General features: G+C 32.8%; 1 protein-coding gene and 1 long non-coding RNA gene across 2 annotated transcripts in view; both read left to right on the top strand.

Moving 5' to 3' along the window:
- fs(1)M3 (female sterile (1) M3) overlaps nucleotides 1-27,563 on the top strand; it is a 111,680-nt gene that overhangs the window by 60,179 nt on the left and 23,938 nt on the right. Inside the window, exons 12-19 of the mRNA XM_089642217.1 lie at nucleotides 4,855-5,027; nucleotides 7,794-7,968; nucleotides 8,905-9,126; nucleotides 11,912-12,165; nucleotides 12,904-13,136; nucleotides 19,010-19,137; nucleotides 19,755-19,925; nucleotides 21,334-21,687. Coding sequence (XP_089498343.1) covers nucleotides 4,855-5,027; nucleotides 7,794-7,968; nucleotides 8,905-9,126; nucleotides 11,912-12,165; nucleotides 12,904-13,136; nucleotides 19,010-19,137; nucleotides 19,755-19,925; nucleotides 21,334-21,687 — 1,710 coding nt within the window. The remainder of the gene's footprint in view (nucleotides 1-4,854; nucleotides 5,028-7,793; nucleotides 7,969-8,904; nucleotides 9,127-11,911; nucleotides 12,166-12,903; nucleotides 13,137-19,009; nucleotides 19,138-19,754; nucleotides 19,926-21,333; nucleotides 21,688-27,563) is intronic.
- On the top strand, nucleotides 2,207-3,820 carry LOC149415453 (uncharacterized). The gene is made up of 3 exons (XR_016303783.1): nucleotides 2,207-2,438; nucleotides 3,299-3,368; nucleotides 3,470-3,820. It is a non-coding gene; the product is annotated as an uncharacterized LOC149415453 (long non-coding RNA).

Below are 27,563 nucleotides of genomic sequence, written 5' to 3'. Positions count from 1 at the left end.
GTCAAAATGTAATTCATATTAAATTTACGTCCCTTTGCTAAACCGTTATACTATACGTTTACTAAAACAAAACATAGGCGATATGAAATGATAGTCAACTTTCACCATTATTAGCGTAGATGAAATAAAAAATTCATCCTATAAACGAAAACATAATTTTAACTAGTGATTATTACTCGGCTTCTTCCGATATTCAACACCATTTTTTGTCGTATTGAAAATTTGATGTCTTATTTTTTCAGTTCTAAAAAACAGTTCAACTAACTAAGTTGTTCAACTAAATGTAGTATGACTGGAATGACGTTTGGAGATACAAAAAATAATTAAAGGCTGCATAAATTCAGCCCGAGCATCGTTCGAGAGTTTTTGATGATTTTTAAATTAGATTTCTATTTCATGTTTAATGGTTAAGATTTCTGTTCCATCCAAAAACGTGACAGTACATGTGTATAAAATATTACAGAGAGAGTAACATTATGTTCATAAAGACAAGCTCAGATTGTCAGAAAATGTCTTCTCTACCACAACGAATCAAAGAGGGGAATACTGTTATAGATATAATCTTGTTGTTATCACCAATTATTATTTCGTCCTTTGTTTTGTTTCTGTGTTTTTTAACATTAAGCGGGAGAAACGTTTATATTAATGCTTTCCTATTTACGTACCAACCACATGTAACTACTGTAAACAGCAGTATTAACCTCTCTTGTGCCTCTTGTTAGATAATTTATTTTTAGGATCACTCATCTGAAGGCTTTTTATATAATTATGTATCTGTTTGAATTAATATTAATTAAAATAAGACAGTTTAAGTAGAACTTATAGAGCGTAAAACCAAATAAGAATGGTGTACCTATTTGAATTTAAGTGAAGAGTGAAGCGCAAAGGGCACTCGAGGTTAAGTACTTATTTCAAAATTGTTGATAGGTACTTGGATATTATTATTATTATCATAACTTTATTTTTTCTTTATTTACTTTTTTTATCTCCATGGGGCTTTTATATCCATACATCCGAGCTATTCAAAAATTTGAGCGAAAGTGTTGATGATCTCTTGCACCGCTACCCTTCAGCCGTGTTTATTGTTCTAGGGGACTTTAATGTTCCTAACGAACCATGGATGAAGTTTTCAGGATCAACGACTCCACTGTACGACAGGCAAAAACCTTTGCCCTTTGCCACGGATTGGAACAAATGTTTCAGGAGCCTACAAGGGTTCCCGATGTCCAAACTCACCTATTTTTAACCATTTTGCCTCACGGATACAGGATCGAGGTCACAGCACCTTTGGGATCGTCCGACCACCGCCATCAATTGCCGTTAACTTCAGGCCAGACACGTTAACACCAAACGAGAGACTGAAGAAAAAAGTGTGCCACTGCAGATCAGAATATTGGTTCGGTCGGCGGTCAGCTGACTGTTTTCAGACTTCGGATACTTCCAGATGTGCCCAGAAAATTGGTGAAGTCATCACATCCGCGATGGACAGTTTCATACAATCCTCTGTTAAAGAAACCACTTTAATTCAGTCGACAATGCTCCAAAGCAGTACGCCGAAAAAACGTAGCTTACCGAGCCTACAACACATCTCGAATGCCGGAAAAAAGATCAGCATATAACAAAATGGCAAAGGAAAGCAAGAGAATGAAAAATAGATTCAAATTCGAGCACGACCTGCAGATCAGCAAAAAGCTAGCTACCTGTCCGCATGGCAGCAAAGCGTTCTGGCCTCTTGTGGGCTCAATAGGTGGCAATTTCTGTAAATCCAGTTTACCACTTCTTATCAGACTTAACCTCACCTCACTAGCAAACACCGCCACCGAGATGGCTACTGCCAAGTTTGGTGACCATATCTGAATAAATATGTAATTCCCCACCATCCTCGTTCGCATCTCCATATCAATACCTTTAGCCTCACAACATACGAAAGCTTTGGAACAATTACAAAAAAAACATATTAATTGGTAATATGTATTTGAGAAATCAATAAATCCATTCATTTTATAAACTAGCCTCTGACCTTTCCCGAACTTCACAAAGAGTTTTTCTACATTACATGTAGACAGTAATTTTCATCTTATTTTGACCGTCAAGTGTGTCAAATTTCATCAAGAAGTATCAAAACTCTGCTTTCAACCTCTCGACTGTGAGTCGGACGCCGGCATCCGAGAAATATTTTTGCTTGGTTTTTTTTTTTAAGTGCTATTTTAACCCTTATCTATAGAGAAACTGTATGAAGAACAAGGTCAAAATCGCTTGCGCTAATATCAGTCTAGAAGATACCTTTTATTTTATTAGTGTAGCCTCTTTGGTAGCTTTCAAATTGACTTCTCTATGAAAAGCCGTTGTCATCTTTTTTGTGCATCTTTTTCAACGTTCGCTGGTGGACGGACTGCTACAGTAAAGACTGTATTATACGACGAATTTCCCAAAGAAACGTAAGTAAACATGATTTTATGCATAGTTCATTGAACAAGTCATGTGTTTTTCATAAATATAATTCATTTTTGCAAAAGACAAATACGTAAAATTCCTGTCAAAAACTGGAAGTGTTTTCGCTCTGAAAATTTATTGTGTTTGAATCAAGTTATTTATGTCATATATTACATTATTTGGAATGATTTACATGTTATTGTGTAGAAAAACCATTTGAGAGAATATATAAAAGCTTTTGTTTTGTCAATATTTAGTGTTTATTTTATGAAAAATGAATTACTGGCCGAAAATGTCAAAAAAAACTTGCTTATAAAAAGTTCGTTTTTGTTTATCATTATTGACATCGTAATATTATATTATTTGTAGAGATTCATATGTCATTATGTAGGTAAAACTATTGGCATTGTGTTTCAAAATCATTGTTTAGTCAATATTTAGTTAAAATATTATAAAAAAATAAGTTTTGCATCTCAGCAATTGACACCAATACAATCAAGATTTCCAATTTGTTTGAATGTATGTGTTTACGGAATTTTACGAAAGCTTTGAAAAATGACTAGTGTCGCCACCTGTAGTGATATGTGAATATTGCAATCTCCATACAAAAGAATCCACCACAGCAGGGTGTACTAGAAAATGTAAAACTAATGTTTTATTTACGGAAATATTTTTTTTGTTATTTATTGTTTTATGAAAAATCGTAATAAATATCACAAAATTAGATCAGGTGTACAGGATGTGCTAAAAAAAATTATAAGATTTTTTTTTATATATGATAAAAAAAACAGTATGCAATTATAAATATCTTTTTAAAAATTATATAAATACAAGTATATGTCTGATTGCTTCTATCGCTTTGCAGAATGGAGACCACAATACAACATGATGCAGGGGGCAGAACCACCAAAGACACCGCATCGATCGCCATGACGGTATGTTTTGTATTAGTAGTAGTTATATTAGGTTGATTGTACGCTTCATCTTTTCCAGAATTGAAAGACATTAGTGTAACAATAAATTTTTACTGTTTCAGGTTTCAAATCGGCCACATAAGAGGAACATAAGAGAACATAACATAAGAGGAACTGAAATAAATACGATGAAAAAAAACTTTTTTTACTAAACATTTTTTTATTGAACCCCACAGCACTTGAATAAAAAAATGTATTTCATGTAATATAAAATTGAAATAAATATGATGAAACATAAATCTCCGACTTTTATTTTTATTGAACCACCCAGTTACTTGAAATTGAAAAAATGCATTTTATGTTATATAAAATTGAAATAAATATTATGAAAAAAAATATCACTAAAATTTATTTTTATTCTCATTGAATCATGATTCTTTGCACCACTCTGTATTTCGATAAATATCTGTATACAAAAATGGCGGCCATTTTGGATATCGATGTATTGAAGTTGGTCAACTGCCTGAGGTAAATATTGTATATATTAGCATTGTTTTGGATATAAATTCATTATCGAAATAATAGGTGTGAGGTTCCATTAGAAAGGTAATTCTATCTAGTTTATTTTGATGTAATTTTTATAATATTTCGCAATATAATTGTGTCAAAAACCAGGTTAGTAAAGTGACAGCGAAAATTTACATCATAGTGCATAAATATATTTTTAGCATTATTTATTTACAGGTTTCTAGTATAAAAAAATATTATTAGTAACAACAATAGTATGAACTACCAAAAACTGAAAGAATTGCTTTCATAACTTTATACAATACGACACAAAAAAATTCTAAAGTGCACGCTTGGCTTGACATTTTTTTTTGAAAAGCCTAAAATATTTTACATTTTCAAAACAACGTAAATGCCATTATTTCTTTGAAAACACTTTTGGTTTGTTTTTTTTTCATATAGGCTATTTATTCAGGTTTGTGTAGAAATAATAAAATCCGTTTATATTCATATACATAATTTTTTTGACAATTGTTTCCCGAACGCGGGAATTTTTTATTAATTTTTCAGATAAAGTTAGCTATTCTGGGAAAACGTCTTACGATATAATCATGAACTATATATGAATAATTAGCTACATTATCTGGTAAACAGAAAACAATCGAAAAAAAAGCAAATACTTAGTTTTCATTAAGATATTTGAGCAGAACACATCGAGGTAATTTTCGCGCCGTTTCCGAAATTTCGTCCCACATTCAACAGGTCAAAGGAGTGAACAGGAGGTGGGAGGTGGGGTGTTTTTTTGAAATCTGGTGTAGACACTTGACTTCCTCGTGTTTTTAAGGTCGAGTGTGCAAGATTACATCAACCTCGAAAAAAAACTTACCGACCACTCCGTAACATACCGACACTCGTCTTTGTAATATATTAGAAGAAGGAGATATAGATACTACTGGTAAATGATATTAACCAATTCTTTTATTTTTAATTTCATTTTCAGCTCCTGTTTTCGCATCCCTCTCAACCGGAAGCCTGTACCTATCAGCGGGTAAAACCGTAAACGGCATAAACCCCGACAGCATTGTGACGAGAGGCTTTCCGGAAACCATCTTGGGAACCAAAACCTTTGACAGACTCGCTACTGTAAACCTCGTTACTGACAGATTAGGCAAGGTAAAAGTGATTTTCTAGATAATTTCACCGTGCGTAAATTGTGATATAAGACTTGTGTTACCTGTTTACTAATATGCACATTTTATAAGGCTTTCTTACAATTACATTGCCATCCCTTTCTTGTCTCACACCTTCTTAATAACATATTAAAATAAATCATTATTTATGAAAACAAACCCAAAAATTTAATTGTTTTCTTAGTTCTTCTCACTAGAAAACCTTTTTCTGAGGCGAACTAAATTTTGGATAGAGGGTTTTCAGCGACTTCTATAGTTCAACGTCATGTTTTGGGTAGGTTTTTTTCAGTAACTTCTATGACGATGACGAAATAATATTCAATTATTTTTCTTATAATTCCTTGAGCAAAGATCTAATGGATCTGATGTAGTTTTTTGTTTGTTTTAATTTGTTTGATACTGAGTGTGAGTTAGTTATATATCTTGCATTTGATTTGATCTGGCAGACAGGGTATTTGCTGCTTCAGAAACAATCAAACACATTTATTATTTTTAATATATTGAATCAAAATCATTTTGTTGTGAAATGACTATGTTTATGAAAAAAACAAAATTCAACATTTCGAACAACACAAGAAGTGCCTTGAGGGAGTGTTTCGCAATCTAAATATAACCCCTATATGGGCGTGTATTTCCATAGAAAACTGTGTTTCACCATGATTACAAAATTTAAATGGTATGGCGGTATATAATTTAAATAATAATATATTTGGATGATTTGTAAAGCGCCATTTTCGTGCAAAATCACTTCAAGGGCGCTATACAAATATATAGTACATTTCTACAAAAATCTATGTTATTACTAACTATATATGGAGATATATAAATTACAATACTTACCTGGTAGGTCACTTGAGATTAAAATTTAATTAACATTAACTGATTGTTTATTAGCGAAATTTAGAAACAGGATTTAGAACATAATTGGAAAACTGTGACAGAATTGAGTTGTCTTTGGTGAAAAAAGCCGGTGCTTACAGTCCACGTTAAAGCAAGTGTAATAAAGACACACCGCATGCTAACTGGTCTAGAACCAAAAGGTAACAAGTCAGTGGCACATTTGTTTCCATTCAATTTTATATGGAAAGCACTTCTAGTGTTCTTCTTAATTCTATGTTTAAATAGTATAAAGCACTTTTTTGAAGTACCAAAGCCATACAGAAAATATTATTGATAAACAAATATACGCAAATGATAAATTCATTGCTGAACTGTTCTAAAATCTGGGAGTCTAAACTTAAATGCCCTGTTTGTTGAAATGTTTGTCCATTTGTCCCACCCCCGCCCTGCTCGGGGCGGCGGGGCGGCGGGGCGGTAGGGCGGTAAGTGCCGCTCAAATCGTATTGTTCCAAACTTTAAACAAAGACGTAAAAGTGACAATGCCGCCGCAGCTAAACGAATCAGCCTTCCGATTGAACGAATTGACACAATACAGCTATCCAACAGATTAATTCTATCGGATTTGATAATTTATTGCGATTTTACCTGTCTGGAAGAGAACGAAATTTTCACCATAAAATGTAATTATTTTTAAGTCTTGAATTTCTTTTTAGTTTGTATTGATATGAAACAAGAAAACATTCGCCCTGCGCCAGCAGATCTATGCTTTGGTACTAAACTTCTGTTGGAATTTACAAACATATCTTTAAAAAAACATGAATAATGTTCAAACATGTTTATGTCAAACTATCAATGGTAAAAATCACTTTAATTATCTGATGAAACACCATCCAATAAAAATGAGTTACTTAAATTGGCAGAAAATTAATATTTATATGAGTAGTCAGGGTCATTAGGCTCAATAGTGTACATTCAAATTACACTTGGGAATGTCTCATGCTCGATAAATGGAAATTGAAAAATGCACGCATTCTGCGTAAATCAGTTATCAATTGGTTTCTGAACTTAGGGAGAGTCGAGAGCGAACATATTTATTTATTTAATATCAACGGTATAAATATACCATAAACAATGATAACATGTCACAGTTAAAATCTTAGAAATATTTTTAAAAAAGAATTACAAATATATGTGGAATTTGATTGTGAAATGACATTAGAGAGTAAGTAAGTAAGTAAACAAGAGATACAAGTACATAAGTTTCTATAGTGCAAATAATGTAGAATTAGATTAAATTAATATTGAATGAAAAGATTTGATAGCATAGCCCTCTTGTACCTACCTTGCGATGTAATATGCTAACTTACAGATAGTCAACAAATATTAACAAACTCCAGACCTAAAATTCCCAACAGACTTCACAAACTCCAATAATATTGGCTATAAACACGTCTTAAATCAGTTAAAATAATAATTCTTACAAATAATTAGAATGCTTACTTAATTTATCTCTCTTATTGTAAATATGGAAGTAATTTCCACGATGTTATGAATTTAATGTTATGTAAAAACTAATTTCTCCAATAATATGAATTTATTGTTTCTACACCATGTGAACTAAACCTATCAATTTGATTGTCCTGAAACGGAAAACCTTCACAGTTGGACAATCAAAGATTGATTATTTTGTAAATTAATTTTTGATTATCTAATATATTAATAAATAAAATAAATATTGTAAAACGATAAACATTCGTATCAAAAACTTAATAAGCAGATAAAATATATTATTTTCTAGTCTGTTTCATAAAATGTTCATATTCGTAGAGAAAACAGGAAGCAGTTTGGTCACAATATGAATACTACACCTTTTATACCATTGTTATTTGACCTTGGGTTTTATTTTTAGGAAAAACTCACCCCGTGGATAGAACGAGCAATAAATTTTGAAACTCCAACAAAGAATCTAAAAGCCATAAGTAATGTTACCATTGTAAATCTCACTGCGAAGAAAATCAATGGATTCGATGTTGCTGAATTAATGGATTCCACGTTCCAACGAGGAATCCATTCCGAAGTTAAAGGTAATAATAGTAGTTATAACCGGACAATACATTTAAATTGATCGAGCCGAATAAATTTTCTAAAGTACCGATGGTACCAGCGTGCCAATATTATAGATACTAAGCATCAAAATTTCTCAACGACAATGAAAAGGGTAATTGCTTCAATAAATGGGATTGACTGTTTATGGTAGGAGAAAGATAGTTATTCAGGTAGATTGGTTTGAATGTAAATACAATATAAACCGGTGAATGGAATTTGGATAGATTGGGTTGCCCGCAAAACAAGGTTAATAAAGATTTGGGATTGCTTTGTATGGCCTTTACAGGTCTCAAGATTAATGTGGTTAGATCGTGAAACTTAATTTTTTTGATTTATTTTTTTAATTTTGTTCTGACGCTGACAAAATTTTTCAAAAACCAATCGAGGAATTCAATAAATCAGTGGTTCACGAAAAATATTATTATAGGAATGTGTTTTTTTATATATTTAAAAACATATCTTTATTCAAAAAGTGGATATTATAATGAATGATATTCAGGCCCCGTGTTAATATTAGCGTAAAACATATAATTGGTATCAAATAAATCCATCGATATCTATTCTTCCAGACTTATTTTAACATGTTTATTCGTGAAATGATTAATTTTGTCTTATCTTTTATTGGGCGTGTGAGTATTCACGTTCATGACTAAAAATATTGTATTGGTCAAACTATCAGTGACCGATTTAAGAATGAGGAGATTGGAAGGGAATCCAAAAATCTGTAATATTTATCACGCAAGTGAATTAGATAAAATGTGAAGACTTCCCTCTAAGATGAAAAATTGAAAAAGTATGTGCAAATGGGGATGTAAGTAGCAAGAAGTATGTGACCGGACAGGGTTGTACTTTTTTACCAAATCCCTAATGGCGTTTTGGTTCATTAGTTCGCACAAACTTATTTTTTGTTTCAGGAAATCTCCGTTTCTTATCTGATCTCGACGTCGATAGTCTGAAGGCAGAGTCTCTGCAGGGGAAGGCAGTAGATAGGTACCTGACTAAGACTACGGAACAGATTGTTTCCTCCGATCTGATTTTCAAAAATATTCTCGTTGGGGAGCTAGATGCTGATAAAGTTAATGGAATAGATTTCGGGAAGGATGTTGCACTGGTCGGGAAGCATAATGCCATTAAAAGTAAGTTAACTTTCAGAATAATATGCAATTATACAGAAATATTCTCGTTGGGGAACAAGATAACGTCAATGGAATAGATCTCGGGAAGGATGATGCACTGGTTGGTAAGCATAATGCCATTAAAAGTAAGTTAACTTTCAGAATAATATGCAATTATACAGAAATATTCTCGTTGGGGAACAAGATTACGTCAATGGAATAGATCTCGGGAAGGATGTTGCACTGGTTGGGAAGCATAATGCCATTAAAAGTAAGTTAACTTTCAGAATAATATGCAATTATACAGAAATATTCTCGTTGGGGAACAAGATAACGTCAATGGAATAGATCTCGGGAAGGATGTTGCACTAGTTGGGAAGCATAATGCCATTAAAAGTAAGTTAACTTTCAGAATAATATGCAATTATACAGAAATATTCTCGTTGGGGAACATGATAAAGTCAATGGAATAGATCTCGGGAAGGATGTTGCACTTGTTGGGAAGCATAATGCCATTAAAAGTGAGTTAACTTTCAGAATAATATGCAATTATACAAAAATATTCTCGTTGGGGAACGAGATTAAGTCAATGGAATAGATCTCAGAAATGTTGTAGCACTGGTCGGTAAGCATTATGCCATTAAAAGGAAGTTTACTTTCTATATTATGTACAAATATAACACATTAAAAAATTGACATTGAAACAGACTTGTCTGTTGGTGGTTATTTTCACGGCCAGTTTGCTTACAGCTCATTTATAAAAGGATATTTCAAGTATGTTTTCTTTCTTTCTTTCCATCTTAATCAGATGTGGACATGTGTAATTACCAACTTTAAATTGTTTTTATTGTTTGTTTTTGGGGTGTTATGCCGTGTTGCGCTAACTCCTTCTTTAGCCGACGTTTCGGACAGCGTTGCAGTGTCCATCATCAGGGCAGATCCGGTAGATCCGAAGAGTTAAAGAAGGAGTTAGCGCAACACGGCATAACACCCCAAAAACAAACAATAAAAATGCAATTTGGCCGTGAGAATCTAAAAACTTAACTTTAAATTGTTTAATCGATGTAGTTAGTTTTGTATTAGACTAAGTAATTAATCTACAACCATAACGACAGCTTTTTTGTACATTGTATCTACAGTGAGACAAATTTCCTATTTTCAGAAATAAAAGCCAATTTATATAAAAGTGGCGAAAGACAATATTTTCTATGGACTATCTTTGAAATAAGGATTTAAATTACTATATTCGAATGTGACCTTGAGAGTATTAAAAATCTGAGTATAAAATATGGATATTATTTTTATGATAAACTAATGATTGTAAGATAAGGTTTTTTATGCTTGGCACAAAGGATAAAAAATTATTATGAGCAATAATTACTCAAATTGAAAATATTAGCAGAATAAATGTCGCCGACGGGAATTGAACCCAGAGCATGTTTGCTGAATAAATAATTATTTGAATGAAATACAAGTATATATTGAATTATTTTGAGAGTTGGGAATAAACCGACATAGCTTAGTGGTTCAGAGCACCTGCCCGGCAAATCAGAAAGTGCGGGTTCAATTCCCGTCGGCAACATTTATTTTTACTCCGGAGATATTTTTAATTTGTATGGATATTTCAGGCGAGTAATTATTGCTTTTATTAATTTGTTATAAAAAATGAGATTCCGAGAAATGTGTGTTTAATTATATAATAGATAATTAAACGTTGCAAACTGAATATTGTGGTATTCTTCTGACGTACATTGTACTTTGTAAATTCACCCATCAAAGCTCCAGTAACAAATAAACTCTTGGTGCTTGGGAGCTTTCATCCCATTTAGCGGATGAAGTAAGTAGTAATTATCCTCTTTCATCTTGGTACGTTTCAAATGCACTATCATTAAGTCCCGTCGATAATGATTGTAAGACAAAGCACTAGATAGAGTTATATTTGTGTGGATACCTATTATGTTAAGTTGTACCCAAAGCATGTTCTCGGGTTTGTGCTTGAGGTCGGTTTAGATTTTAAAAATTATATTATTTATTTGTAACGATCAGTCATATTATGCGTAGTGACTTGCAGATGTTAAAATACGTTTAAGGGTTTCTTTAAAATGATTTCTTTGCAGATTTTTTTAAGGGCTGACGATTTCAAGAGAAATACAGAGTTTAGATGATTGAGAACCGCCAATGGTCAAAGTTGAATGCATCAGGCACATAAAAAAGAATGAAATTCGTCCCGTAAATAACTTCTTTTTTTACTATAATAAATCTATTTTCAATTTAGACCTAGTTGTTTGGGCCATAATTGGGTCTTGAGCCATAATTTCAAAGAATTTTTTTTTACTGAGGATTCAACCTTCCTCCCCAGGGACTGGCTCTTAAACGGCTGTGAACTTTTTAAATGTCTTTTTAAACTCTTTTTTTTTGGTTTGACTGAGGATTAAACCTTTCTCGACAGGGTCTGTACTCAACACTGCTAACACCTAATCCAAACCCTAATTAGAAAGTGCCGACTTTTTTTCGTGTATTAACAGCTGTTTTTTATGTATTAAATATAGTGTCATCTAATTTCGGAAAAATGCACGCGTTTCCGCGTGCGTGTGCTGAATGCCACCATGATGATAAAATACATTGTCATCAACAACGAGTCTATCTGTCGAGATTAAGCTCGATCGGATTTCGGAAAATAGGATAATTTCAACTTCGAAGATTTCATTTCATTCATACATCCATATTCAATTAGATGTATTTATTTGCACAGAAGTATAATACCAAAAAAAAACCTGAAGTGGGGAGTTGTCTTTAAATGTTTCAGCGCCAACTACAATATTTAACCTGGACGTCAGTAACGACTTGTTGCTGAACTGTGGCTCGGATAACCAAAGTTTCTGCAACATAGTGGCCACGCGTGCTGAGGACTTGTTGCAGATCTACAACGGGCCCGTGACCATCCAAGGTTCGGTCTCCGTGCCCGACCTCAAATTTGGACGCAACGCTAAACTGAGTGTCGGTGGGGAAGAGTTTCATACTGAGGTTCAGAGGTTGTTCTGGATGAATGAAAAAAGTCAGGTGAGAATTCAAAATAATTGAATAATTTCACATGTAATTATTGTAAGTGAAAAATTATAAATTTTCGATAATTACCATGGCGGTTCCTTATTTCAACTCAAAGACAATCCGAGCCTTGGCATTGTTGCCTGTTATCTATTTCCGAATATTCGTTTAAAAACGCCACGCCGCTCAAGATAATGTGTTCCCCTTAGACTCCAAGTATCATAGCTATCTTTCTGATAATCTAATAAACTGGACCTATATAATAGCCTATAATATAAATTATTGGTATTTAGTTGTTGTAATTAATCTAGCATGTCGTTTTTATTGGCTGCTCCAATTTAATAGGGATGAGTAATGAGTAAAGATTAAAGGTTACTTTAAGAACAATATTTAATCTTAGTACACATTGTACATAAATCATAAGTTTACAAGATACGAATTACTCTTTCTTAGAATTTTCATTTATAGGTATAAAATTATTCTTTTTCAGATTGTGGGTGGGGGGTCAGAGCGGTATATCTAGGTCTACGAGTTAGTATAGGGTCTTAGGAGCTGCACTGCGGAACTCATCAGTTCTGCAGGGAAATGTTAGGTGGTCTGCACTGACTGCAGTCTGCACTGACTGCAGTGTACACTGGCTGCTGTCTGCAGTCCACTCCCCGCATTCATACATCACTGACGCTTAAAGTTCCCAGCCTATGTATCGCATGGGCGCAAAGGCTGTGGGTATTACATATTATTTTTCACTTTTAGGTTATTCCGCAAGATGTTGTCTTTACCAAAGGAGTCTCCGCTCCTCAGGTAACTGCCCAGAGGCTCAACGGCCTTCCAGTAGATGCAATCCTCTCCTCAACATCTAGGACTAACGGAAACGTTTCCCTACATTTGATGGATGCTATATTTCAAAGACATGTGAATATCTCCGGAGGAGGTGACTGCATCATGATAGGAGAGATGGACAGATCAGCTGTTAAGAAGACAGGAAGGTAACTACGAAATATATCATAAGAGATAAGATAAGATACAATCATCAGGTTAAAGGAGTTCATTTAGGATAAAAATATGTTCAGTCATTTGTGTCGGTAATTGAACGTTAACCTGAAAAGTAGCGCAAGAAAACTCTCTCATGAGTCTATGCTTCTTCTATATGCATTCAATGTCTACTACATACTCTACTGTTTATTACTATTGACATACCCTGACTGAAATACGTAGGTTAAGCAAGTATCAAAGTTTACATACTCAATATAATATTAAAAAAAGAAAATTACACAACATCGTTAAAATGGGTACCTAAAATATTTTTGATGCTCTTTTAAAATTCCGTGAAAATTATCATTTCGAAGCTAAATTTAACATCTTCTTAAAGTCATTGTAATAAAAATAATATATTTTGAGTAGTCATTATTTTCTAAAACAACTTCGATTTTGGAAATTTCCTTCATCATCATTCAACTCAAAAATTATGTTATTTCAAGGGCGTGATATGTTATCCTGACACTAATACATATTAATAGTTCTGCCAGTTCTCTGTATCATTGGTCACTGCCACATATATTATTACAAAAATGTCCGGTAGAACTAAATTCTGAATCACGACACATTTTCTTTGATAGCTTTTTAGTTATTCGTTTTGAACCTTGGAAGTTAAAATATGAGACTTTTTTCCATCATAGCTATTTGAAAATAAAACTCTTTATTTTAAGCGTTCGTGAATTAAAATGGCCATGAATTTTTCGCTTTTTTAATTGACTTCCTGTGGTGTTTTTCCGCCACAAGTACATTGGACGTGACAGCTACTTTCGTTCCCAAACCTGTTTTACATAATTATAACGACAATTTTCAAAGACGTGTTTTCCTCAAATGTTACATTATAATCCTAATTATATTAATTTTTAATAATGCTGAGTTTTTTTCAATCTTCTGCCATAAAACAGAGAATCGGTTGTTTTGTATGTCACCTTAAATACTAGTAGTTTCGCGTCCTTTTTTTTATTTTTGTACATTCAAAATTAACTAACAACCACGTCGTTTCCACATACGCACTGAGGATAGACTGCTTAACAACTTAGTCTGTCTTGGCACATATTTCTTGTTTCATTCACATTCACACATTGTCTCGTACTTACTACTCTCTTGACACGACCCGACTGAATATTTGATTTACTTGTTCACCCCACGTATTGCCTGGGCGTCCCAACATCCTAGTAATCATATTTACATCATGTAATATTATTTATCCTCATTAGATTACTTCAAGTTCTAAGAATAAGCTACTATTTTCGTCTATTATTGTTATTTAATAAAAATAAAATTATGCATTTAATAGATTATCTATAATATCCACTTAATTTTCAATTTTAATAAGACCTTATTTTTGTTCCAAATGCATATGTTTCTTAAAATCAATCCGATAATCGATTGCCGAAATGTTTGAAAAGGGCGCTTTGTGGCAATAAAATATATAAACAAACAGAATTTCATCCTAAAAATTGATCTCGGTCAAGCTTTTAATACTTTTTTGACCTTTCACTTGATTTAAATAAACAAATTTAACCCCGCATACTGCTTTCGGAATCTAGACTTAATATTCAATTCACGTTTTATCATTAAATTTGTAATATTGTCAAGATTTTTTGCAATTCGAACTGCGAAACCTAAATATTGACTATTTCCATGTTCTGTACCCTTTGTGGAGTGTGGGCTGAATAAATAAATACTATTAATGTTCCAAACAGGTGGTAACACTGGGAAATATATATAATATTTTCTAACTCAATAACTTCTTCAAAACAAATACAATAGTTGAGTAGCTAATGATCAATAGTTGATGTTACAAAATGACTTAGGATTCATATAAAATCCACGATGATTTTTTAAAATATTTTTCTTGATGCAAAATTAATGTCCAATTCACCTTTCGTGCCAATGTCCCGCCCTGTTGGAAACAATGCTCAGATACCTGGGAAGACACATTGTAGAACCAGAAGACATAGCCACATATCCAATGATAACCCTGGTGAACTTTATAAAAAGGACCGGATTACTGTTAAAGGAATGAGGAAAAGTGGGAGATAGCTCAATAAGCATATGGCCTAAGTTTTAAAATGTAAATTTACGTTAACAAAAAATCTAGACTTGTATAAATCGCCCTAATGCTGATTCTGTAAAATGTGCACAATATATTCGCAGAAATGTCAAATAGAAGTAACGCGTACATACTATCAGTATGTACGCGTGAAATTAGGATACTTTTAAATTAAATTAGAAGGAATTTTAAAAGTTTACAGTTAAGAACCTGTCACTCGGGAGGAAGGTTCAATCCTTAGACGATTATAAATATATGTATATATATTAATAAAAAAGAATAAGATGTTTGTGTGTATTCGGAAAGAATACCATAGAACTTAACTTCTAAAAGTAACATTTAAATAATATTTTAAAGTTACATGATTTCCTCAGCTATCAGACCAAGGTTCATCCCTTCCTCTGTGAAATACATGTTTCTGAATGTAAATTTAAATTTCCCAATACATTCACGAGAAAACAAATTTTGTCGGGAACCCAAATTAATCTCTATTTTAAAGGATTTAAGATTGTTAATGAGCTACCGACAGATGCTAAGGAAGCAAAAAGCCTTGCTGCTTTTTGTGGGTTATGCCTAAAGACTATAAAAATAAGTTTTAGATGTATTGTAAAATGTCCTAGATGTCATAATAATAAGTTTTTAAAAGGTTTATAATAGATATAAAAATGTAATTTTTTACAACCTTCAGCACATCATCACTAAAATACCAGTTCATAACGTTTCCACGTATAAAATTTACACATAACACAATGAAAAATACATTTATATAACCCGATTCTTTCCTTAAATATAATATATGTTTCTTAGTGTTCCACCCTCTAAAACCTCATATTTCGTCCGGAGCGTTTTTGCTAGTCAATGAAACATTTATCAAACATCCGGATTCCGCTTCTATTACGATTTTATTACGTTTTTTTCGTACAAAAACTCCGTCACCATTCACATCTTTCTGAAGGCTAGATAAATAAGACGATATTTTGGTCGTCATATCACGTAAATGATTTGAAAAATCGATTTTATTTTTGTGTTGGTGGTTTTGTGCGAATAGGTCCTCTACATAGTAATACGTCCTGAATATATTTAGTTCATAATATTAAATGACACCACAAACCAAGTTTTTCGTTCATTGTGTGATAGAAGCCTTTGCATGTGACAAAACAAATAAAACAAGAAAAGTTAAGAAAAGTGAAACAACATACCTAACCTACTTTGACTTACCATTACCCACATCGTGTTCTATTTTGTCACTGTACTGTATTTTTCTGCGACTATAAGGAACTGTTTACGTACACTAAATGAATCAAATTTTGAAAAACACAGTTGTATCAAGATAATTAATTATAAGATCGATTGTGCGATTTGTAAGAGATATATTTTATGATTAGATTCAATTTTATTTGTGTAATATATTGTACTTTTTTTATACTATACATTATATTATATTGTATTGTATACGTATATTTAATGCATAAATGTAACCCACGTTATAATAATTTTTTTTTTTTTTTTTTTTTTTTTTTTTTATTTGGAAAACCAACAATTATAATTATTACAAGGTATGGTGTATTAAGTGTTAATTATTTAACCAATAATAGGTTTTCACTTAGGTATTATCTTATAGTATTGCATTTATGCTGTCCCCTACTAAAGTTCTCACTTAAGAGATTGTGAATAGATCGTGAATCGTGTATAATTAATCTCTTAATTGAGAACTTTAGTAAGGGACAATATGATTTTCAAATGATTTTCTGTATATATATTTATATTTATACAGAAAATCATTTATCTCTTATGTGAGAACTTAAGTGAGGGACAATATAAATGTAAAACTATGAGATAATAAACAATTATAATTTGCTTGAATTAAGAGTTTGCATCGACTATGTAATATATATATTTTAATAACAAAAAGATACACGAATTACAAATAAATATAATACAGTTATTAACTACAAAATATATGTATTTGATTTACCCCCATAAATAAGCAGGGCTTGTGTGTATGGGGTATGTAATACATACCCCATACATACATACATATACATACGTATATGGCTTGTATGTATATTTATATATATATATTTTTTTGTCTTTTCTTGAAACATAAAAAATAAGTGGTTATTCTGCCAACAAATAGATAGCTACGCTACTTAATTCACCTGTAATTTTATAATAACGGATATTTATGGGTTTGTACAGATTAGCATCAATGGAAAATAATTTATTATATTTCATTAATACGTCATTATAACTTTTTTTCTCCTACCTTTTGTATTTTTATATTTTCTTTCACTTTATACTTTGTTTGTACTTGTAACTTTATACCTCTGTTAATTGCACATATTGTGCCTTATGTTTTTATAAATAAATAAACTTATCAAAGGCAGAATGGTGGGTAGTGGGTAACTATATAATCTCTGTATCACCTTAGTGAAAACCACCTTTCAGAATCAAAAGGTTTGCTTGAAATGACTTCGTAATCAAATGATCTTAATTAAAAATATCGTTTGCAAAAGATCACATATAAATTATCTTATAATGATCGTAATTACATTTTAATTGAATTTTAGTTTAAAAATATCTTAAGTGAGAAATTGACCGCTAAAACTCAAATCAAACTGTTAAGTTTAGGAGCAGACAGGTGCATAAATAAGGAGTTTAGTTAGAATTTTGCTTCACTGAACTAGTAAGGCAACATAGCGTATTTACACAATATAAAGGGAAACGGGAGGCACATTATTTTTGTCACCACTTTAACTTACTCATCACGGAGTTACAATTAGTGCTTCGTCAAAAAGGAAAACAGAAGCTTGCTTATGATGGACAAATATATAACAAAGACTATCATTTGCTCATTATCTGTTAATTGACCAAACCTAAAAACTCTAGACACTTCTTACTTAACCTTTCTCGATCCATTTTTCTATCTCTTTCCCACTTAATAATTAATATTATTTATATTACCCAAACAGAATTTAAGTTCCATAGTTCTCCTGGCTCCGGGCATTTGGAACTTAGAACTTTGAACTTAGAACTTTGGCATTAGAAAAACGGAACAAACCAGAACGTTGTTTTGCTTCGTGGAATCAATCAGGCTTGCCATCCGTTTCCGTGAAATAATATTTAATTAACACAGCCTCACAACGCGCCTTCTGAAAGTTCAAAAGCGAATTTGGAATGATGTTTTAAACATTCAGGTACACCTACTTAAAAGCTGCAGGTAACTGCGAAAGAATGCTGTCTAACCATAAGAAGCCTCTCAAATAGAATAAATTCAATTTGTGAGGCGGGTACAAGTTCCGCCGCCCCGTGAACCATTTATTGGATAACCAACACCTTCGCCATACATAGGTCACCCCAAGTGGTTCGTTACGTTTGGTGAGCAGGGATGCCCGGGTTCAAGTGGTGAGGATTGTCTATATCTTTGCGGCGAATGCGTCCGACAAACATACAATGTACAGGTCAGATTTAGATAAGCTGGTATAGGGACATTTTTGTATCTCTCGGAGGGATGAGTTCAAACGTCCGTCACCCATAGACACACTGACCCCCAGATTTCTACCCACACATAATACCTTTTTCCTTCTCAGATTTTTCTCTCCTTCCTTTCCTAAAAAACCCTCCACACATCATCCTCGAATTTGACATAGGCCCTAAGAGAAACTATCTTCTCTTCAGTGTGGAGCTAATAAAAAAAATCGGTATATCTGTTTAAAGATAGAATCATCAAGAACTGATTCATTCAACTACTTACTGTAATTATTATTTCAGCTTTCGAGTCAAAGGAAAGAAAACATTCTCAGATCAATTAATAGTTCGATCACTTAGAACTGATGTTGTGAACGACGTCGATATGCGAGACGTTGTTTTGAAACAAAACGAAGCAATGCATTTCACAGGTAAATAATGATTTATCTATAATAATAACACGTCATAAATGGCACAAAAAATACATACCGTGACTTGCGACAAGTAGCAAAATCAGAAAAAGATAAAAAAATACATGGAAAATCAACATACATTAGGTACATTAAATATTACAATATCAACTTTTCAACCGTCGTTATTTTAAGAATAAAAAGTCATACCATTTTAAGAATAACACTGTTGCCTAATTTAATCTACTATTGAATTTGAATATAATATTATAGACATCTATAAAAAACACATCTCCATAATATTCTATCTCTCGCATATTTTCATTGCAAATAGTCATCTACTAACTTTTCATGGAACAGTGGTTTTATTAGAAATATTGTATATTACTTTTTTATTCTCTTTCTATATCTTGTACTTTTTATGGTTTGTATTTTATTTTTCTAATTATATTTTGTTTGACATCTCGCACTTCCAAATGCTAATTTTATAAATATTAATCATGTTAACAAACTGTAAAGGTTCCAAACAATAAATGATTGAAATTTGCAATTATATTTTAATGCTGAAAATTATCAAGTTGGTACTGTTAGCATTAAGCCACCTACCGAGTTTGTTTAATTGTTTATTTACTTTCCAGGAGAAATGAGACTCGAAAAGGTCAGACTCACAGGTGACCTTCAATCTTTCTGTGATGTGAATGCTGAGGTCATTAATGATGTGGACTGGAAGGATTTCGTTAACAACGATGCTGCCAAAGTCAACCTACCCACAATACTGCAATCTGTTACTTTTCACAATCCTGTATATGGTAGAAATATTTTTTTAATGAGGAACAAAAAAGCACTAGAAATATTATCTGTTATTTCACCATCCTTTTAAAAGAGTATTTATAAGAATTGAGAAATGTTTAAATTCCCGATTTTTACTATTCCTAGACATTATATGAGTTTAAGAAGTATTTTTCTGCTTGTATCGACTGTGAAAACACCCGAGGGATTAACCTTCGGTTTTTGCCATGGTAACATATTGAGAAGAAAAACACGAAAAATAAGTTTTTTTTTTACTTTTCAACTGCTTAGTTTGAGATCATTTTCATTTGGTATTTCACAGCCGATATACATAATGAAATTATCTTCTAGCAAAAATCCTTAGCTCTAGAAATGAATTTAGAAATCAACACTAAAGTAATTCAATTTGTTCCTCACTTGATAGAGCACTAATCATTTTTTTGCGACATTTATACCACTAAGGAAGGTACCCACGATTTGGTGTTCCAGTTGCGTCGGTTTTTTGGGGAGTTTGAACTAATTTGCGTACAGTGATTATAGTTTGCCTTTTGCATGGCCCAGGCTCTTGTTTTGTGCCTTTTTCAAAGTTTCAAGCAAAATGTGACCTCGTTGAGGAACATTTGATAACTATGCGTACTCTTTCTCGAGCAGGTTCATGAAACATACATGAACAATCATTTCAACAGTTCAAAATGTATTTCAGGAAAGGTTTTGACATACCATTTCTGTATAATTGTACTATTTTTCATCACAATCAGCTAATATGAAATAAACTTTCTGACCATCGTGCATTTTTATCTTGCAGGTGTAAGTAACTAGGTTGAAATTCCACACAGAAAACATTTGTTATAGCCCTCAAACCTCTTTACTTAAATATTCCTTTCTTCCATCCACTTGTGCGGCTAACTTTTTGGTGGCACTATTTTCTATATCGATCTGCTGTTTCTTTGAAACCATAAATGTATACATAACTTCGAGTCCAGAATAAGAGCCCTCAAAATCCTTTCTGTTTTGAATGTCTACTTTGGATCATCTGCAACTACATCTTCCAATATCGTCAAATATTTACCTGGCAATCTTTTTATTTGATGAGCATGCGCAAACCATTTTGAGTTCAGTTTATGAGACTCCCACCCTTTAAACTTATTGGAAACTAAAACTAGACCGTCTGATCTTCTGGTACACGGCAAGCAGGATTCGGTTTTCTCTGATAATAGTGATTTGGATATTATGTCCCATGTGTTGTATCTCCCGTTTTATTCTATTTGCGGTTGCAATAGTATTTATTGACCCTGCACTATCGACGCAACTGTATGCAATCTATGGATAACCTCTGAAACTACTCTCTAGGATGTCACTCCATGTATCTTAAGCAGATCTTTTCCCATGAACAATATTCAAAATTACTAATTTATTTCATTTTTTTAGCTAACACCGTCACCGTTGAAAGTGGTCCGCTCTCCAACATGAGTACAGTCATAAACAATTCTCCCAAAAACATTGATGTAACTGTCAGTGGTTCAACATCATTGCAAGATATCTCAGAGGTCCACTTAGTAAATGACATCGACTTCCAATCTTATGCTGACCTTGTTGTCAGGAAATCAAATCCTGGCTATGTCAGAGGGCACAAGACCTTTAAAGGACAAGTCAAGGTCAACAAGGACTTCGATGGAAGAATACTGAATAATTTTCCGCTAAAGAGATTTATGAACGAGGCATTGACTAAGTCCGAAGATCAAATTGTTAGTGGAAGGCATATTTTTGGCGATTTATTCACAGGTAAGTTTTTTTCAGTAAATCTGTATCAAGCAACAATCGCTGTCGTGAGTGCGCGCCATTACACCAGCACATAAATTCTATGATGAGTATTGCCCTGGTAAAAGACCACAATTCAGAATCAATACGTTGCTTGAAACGGCTTTAGTCGACTAGGTAATTTCTAATCTTCCTATTCTCTATCTCATTCCCCTCCCCACTGCCTCAGCTCACAATATTCCCCTATTCGAGAGGCCATAATCACACTAGTTCCAGACGTTAGGAGCAGTTTGGACTCATGTGCGGTATTTACATAACATGAGAGGGGTTGAAGACTGATTGAAAATCAAGTTTAATTTTAGTATCGTAAAAAAAGGTTTACGTGATTGGTTTGTTTTTAAATTTGAGACCGCTATTGATTCAAATTCAACAATGCACAAACAAACTTATTGGTAAACCTATCTACTTATAACAGTTAATATGGTTTTGAAAGCTTCTGGCTATCTTCTTAAAGCATAGCGTACTATATAATAATGTACAAACTATAATTTACCCCCGCATCAACGTAATTTATTAGGCGATATAAATACGGTAAATCAAAAAGAAACGATAATCTTAGGATTTAGAAAAATAAATTCTAAATAATGGTTTAAATTCCATAGCATAAGCTTGGTGACAAATAATACGATATCTCAACGGCTTTAAATTCTATAGCTTAGGTTTTTCAATGGGAAAGTATTTTTTATGGGAATATCCTCGATTATTCGATCTCAAACTGGTTCCGTTTTTCGAAAATCGTTTGCATTCATGATATAAAATTCTTTAAAAAACTACGAGGAAACCTTACTTCGATTCGAAAGTGTCATTTCACCAGTGAAAAAACTGAAACTACCTTCCACTAAGGGACTTGCCACAAATCCGCAATGTATTATTTTATTTTTGTGATGTATAATATTACATATAGTTACACACTTGGTTAAAAAATACGCGTGTTTGCGCAGGCTGGGTTTCGAACTTACAACCTCTGAATCCGGAGCCAAAAATCATAACTTCTTGGCTACAGAGGTTGTGCAGGTTGGGTGTCATACTAACAACCTCTGAACCCAGTGCCAAAGATCTTAACTACAGATGTTATGAAGGTTGGGTGTCAAACTAACAACCTCTGAACCCAGAGCCAAAGATCTTAACTACATGGCTACAGAGGTTGTGAAGGCTGGGTGTCAAACTAACAACCTCTGAACCCAGAGCCAAAGATCTTAACTACATGGCTACAGAGGTTGTGCAGGTTAGGTGTCAAACTAACAACCTCTGAACCAACCTCTCAACCTCTGATTACAGGAAGAACTAAAAGAATTAATGACAAAATCCAAGCATTGAACACTGTGAAAAAACATTTTAAAGACAAACTTACAAAAAAAAATCTTTCGACGTAAATTGCTCTTAAAAATAACCTAAATAACCCATTTCTATATAAAATATATGACGTACCTACTTTAACTACATACATTTATCACATCTACCAAACATATCATATTACTATTGTTTACTTTCTCACTGCATACGTAATACCTATCATATTATTAATTACTTATAAATAACTACAATAATGTACTCTGCACTCCTCTTCCAAACACAAGCTAACGCTTCTATGGAAGAGTAGTATTCAAATCTCTTAATATGTAAAAACCCAATGTAAACAAGATTTTAAATGAAATTACTATATTTCTTTAATAAAATAAATAAAAATTAGCAAAACCAAATTCTGAGAAGAATCAAAAAGGCTTTACTCTTAAGAAAACCTCTTTGTCTTTGCGTCAAGTTTTGCATTTCTTTACACACATAATGAGTTCCACAATGTCCAAGTCCACCACATGTTCCTCAACATTCAATGTATTGTCAGTTTTAATGAACAAAACAAGACAACTGCATCCATTCTTTTAAGATTCCTATTATTTAAATCTAAGGATTGGAATAAGGTATATAACATAGCGAATCTAGGAATCACGCAAGTGAAAAAATGGTTGGACTCAAATACACTTTCACTAAACATATCGAAAACAAAATTCACAACGTAGAGCATAACTAACACAGGACAACCAAAAAACAATACAAACACCATAAAAATACACGAATACAGTTTGGACTCATGTGCGGTATTTACATAACATGAGAGGGGTTGAAGACTGATTGAAAATCAAGTTTAATTTTAGTATCGTAAAAAAAGGTTTACGTGATTGGTTTGTTTTTAAATTTGAGACCGCTATTGATTCAAATTCAACAATGCACAAACAAACTTATTGGTAAACCTATCTACTTATAACAGTTAATATGGTTTTGAAAGCTTCTGGCTATCTTCTTAAAGCATAGCGTACTATATAATAATGTACAAACTATAATTTACCCCCGCATCAACGTAATTTATTAGGCGATATAAATACGGTAAATCAAAAAGAAACGATAATCTTAGGATTTAGAAAAATAAATTCTAAATAATGGTTTAAATTCCATAGCATAAGCTTGGTGACAAATAATACGATATCTCAACGGCTTTAAATTCTATAGCTTAGGTTTTTCAATGGGAAAGTATTTTTTATGGGAATATCCTCGATTATTCGATCTCAAACTGGTTCCGTTTTTCGAAAATCGTTTGCATTCATGATATAAAATTCTTTAAAAAACTACGAGGAAACCTTACTTCGATTCGAAAGTGTCATTTCACCAGTGAAAAAACTGAAACTACCTTCCACTAAGGGACTTGCCACAAATCCGCAATGTATTATTTTATTTTTGTGATGTATAATATTACATATAGTTACACACTTGGTTAAAAAATACGCGTGTTTGCGCAGGCTGGGTTTCGAACTTACAACCTCTGAATCCGGAGCCAAAAATCATAACTTCTTGGCTACAGAGGTTGTGCAGGTTGGGTGTCATACTAACAACCTCTGAACCCAGTGCCAAAGATCTTAACTACAGATGTTATGAAGGTTGGGTGTCAAACTAACAACCTCTGAACCCAGAGCCAAAGATCTTAACTACATGGCTACAGAGGTTGTGAAGGCTGGGTGTCAAACTAACAACCTCTGAACCCAGAGCCAAAGATCTTAACTACATGGCTACAGAGGTTGTGCAGGTTAGGTGTCAAACTAACAACCTCTGAACCAACCTCTCAACCTCTGATTACAGGAAGAACTAAAAGAATTAATGACAAAATCCAAGCATTGAACACTGTGAAAAAACATTTTAAAGACAAACTTACAAAAAAAAATCTTTCGACGTAAATTGCTCTTAAAAATAACCTAAATAACCCATTTCTATATAAAATATATGACGTACCTACTTTAACTACATACATTTATCACATCTACCAAACATATCATATTACTATTGTTTACTTTCTCACTGCATACGTAATACCTATCATATTATTAATTACTTATAAATAACTACAATAATGTACTCTGCACTCCTCTTCCAAACACAAGCTAACGCTTCTATGGAAGAGTAGTATTCAAATCTCTTAATATGTAAAAACCCAATGTAAACAAGATTTTAAATGAAATTACTATATTTCTTTAATAAAATAAATAAAAATTAGCAAAACCAAATTCTGAGAAGAATCAAAAAGGCTTTACTCTTAAGAAAACCTCTTTGTCTTTGCGTCAAGTTTTGCATTTCTTTACACACATAATGAGTTCCACAATGTCCAAGTCCACCACATGTTCCTCAACATTCAATGTATTGTCAGTTTTAATGAACAAAACAAGACAACTGCATCCATTCTTTTAAGATTCCTATTATTTAAATCTAAGGATTGGAATAAGGTATATAACATAGCGAATCTAGGAATCACGCAAGTGAAAAAATGGTTGGACTCAAATACACTTTCACTAAACATATCGAAAACAAAATTCACAACGTAGAGCATAACTAACACAGGACAACCAAAAAACAATACAAACACCATAAAAATACACGAATGCATAAACACCAACATCTGCGATTGCCCCCCTCTAGAAAAAACAGAACAAATAAAGTATCTAGGAATCGTAATTGACCATAATCTTAGATGGACACATCACATCAAACAAATCACAAATAGACTCCTCAGAACAATACACATTTTCCTAAATATAAGAAACATATATAAAATAAAACAATTGAAAACAATATATTTTGCACTATGCCAATCAATAATAGAATATGGAATAATTGCTTGGGGAGGAGCAACAAACGCAGCTATCGCTCAAATAGAAATCGCACAGAAAACGATATTAAAGGTAATACTCAAAAAACATAAACTAACCGACACAGACCAAATATTTAAAAGCTGTGACGTACTTGATATACGCCAATTATATGTTAAAACACTACTAAACTACATTTTCGACCAAAAAAACAAACCCCAACAAACACAAAATATCACTAATAGACCGGTCAGACAAACGTACAAAGAAAACATAAAAACTCCCACGGTAAACACTACCATTCGACAAAGACACCATAAATACCACGCTATTAAAGCATTCAACAGTCTTCCACTTGAAACAAAAATTGAGGAAAATATAAATAAATTCAAACACAAAATAAAAATGTTGTTGTATGTATAATATCTTATATTATAAAATGGGGGCCTGAGCACGACTAAACAACCCAGTGAGGCCAACATTACTGAATTAGAATATGAAATATTGTAAAATAATGTATCAACAATAAAAAAATTAAAAAAAAAAAAAAGTCGATTACCTTGAAAACTAGGATACAAAGTAGCTCCTAACCTCGAAAGGGTTGAGAACCCTTGACTAAGTTCAGTTTGACTTCCTAGGTAAGGCTTTCGTCTAGCGGTTCGGATATCGCGGGTTCAAATCCCGGCGTGTTAAAATAAGCTCAAAATACCATGTCTTTAGGTACTTGTCTCTAACGATAAAAACTTGTCTATGATAAGAAATTAAAAATCTTCTGTTCTTGTTAACCTTTGTTGTTTCATTCAGAACCTAACTAATATCATATTATTAACACAAGTAAATTTGATTTGATTTATTGTGTTATTTCAAAATATATTAATTAAAAATAATGTAATAGGTATATTTGCGACACGTTCCAGATTGGAAGATACTCTAAGTATCACCCTGGTGTAAGACCACCATTCAAAATTGATACCTTGCTTGAAAAATCTTTTGCCGTATTTTGGAAAAAGATCTGAATATCCAACTACTTCTCCACCTTCGTCTTCCCCACATGCTCCCCTCCCCACTATCTTCAGCCTCAATTAGGCATTTAATTCAATTTAATTTTTTTATTAATTTTAAAAACATTACGAAATTTTTCATTTTAATACGTTTTTAAATACATTTGTTATGGAATACTCTTACATAAATATAGACAGTGGGTGTATAAACTATACTAGTAAAAACAGATCTTGCCTTTTAAAGGCAGCTTCATTAATGCTAAAAATGTCGATTTCCGAATTTATTCTGTTCAACAGCAAGATTGCTCTCCGGGAGATAGAACTGTCTATGTTATCGGTGACGTAGACTTCTGGAACATAGAAATTAATGCTTTCCACTATGACCGAGTTTTCAAAGCATTCACGAATTAATCTGAACAAATGTGTAGCAATGTGCAGATCAATTCTAAACCGTAGATGGTTAGTTCCGAGCATACCCAAAGGAAGTCGGTAGGATAGAGCCACGGTTAGTAGATAAATCTCAAGAATTTCTTCTTAACTCTCTCCAACAAAACCCAGCATTCTCAATGAACTGCTACAAGCCTTCTCAATATGAGCATGAAATGTCAGCCTACTATCAAACATGATTCCAAGATCCTTCATTGTCGAGAAACGTTTTAAACTTCGGGCGTCCGTTATATACCTACCGTTAATACTAGGTATGATTCGCTCT

Source organism: Hesperophylax consimilis, chromosome 18, assembly GCF_061612785.1.
Source record: "Hesperophylax consimilis isolate HC1 chromosome 18, BYU_Hcon_1.0, whole genome shotgun sequence".
Lineage (NCBI taxonomy): Eukaryota > Metazoa > Arthropoda > Insecta > Trichoptera > Limnephilidae > Hesperophylax > Hesperophylax consimilis.
The sequence above is the reverse complement of the archived record's forward strand: the minus strand, read 5'-3'. Positions and strand labels throughout refer to the sequence as shown.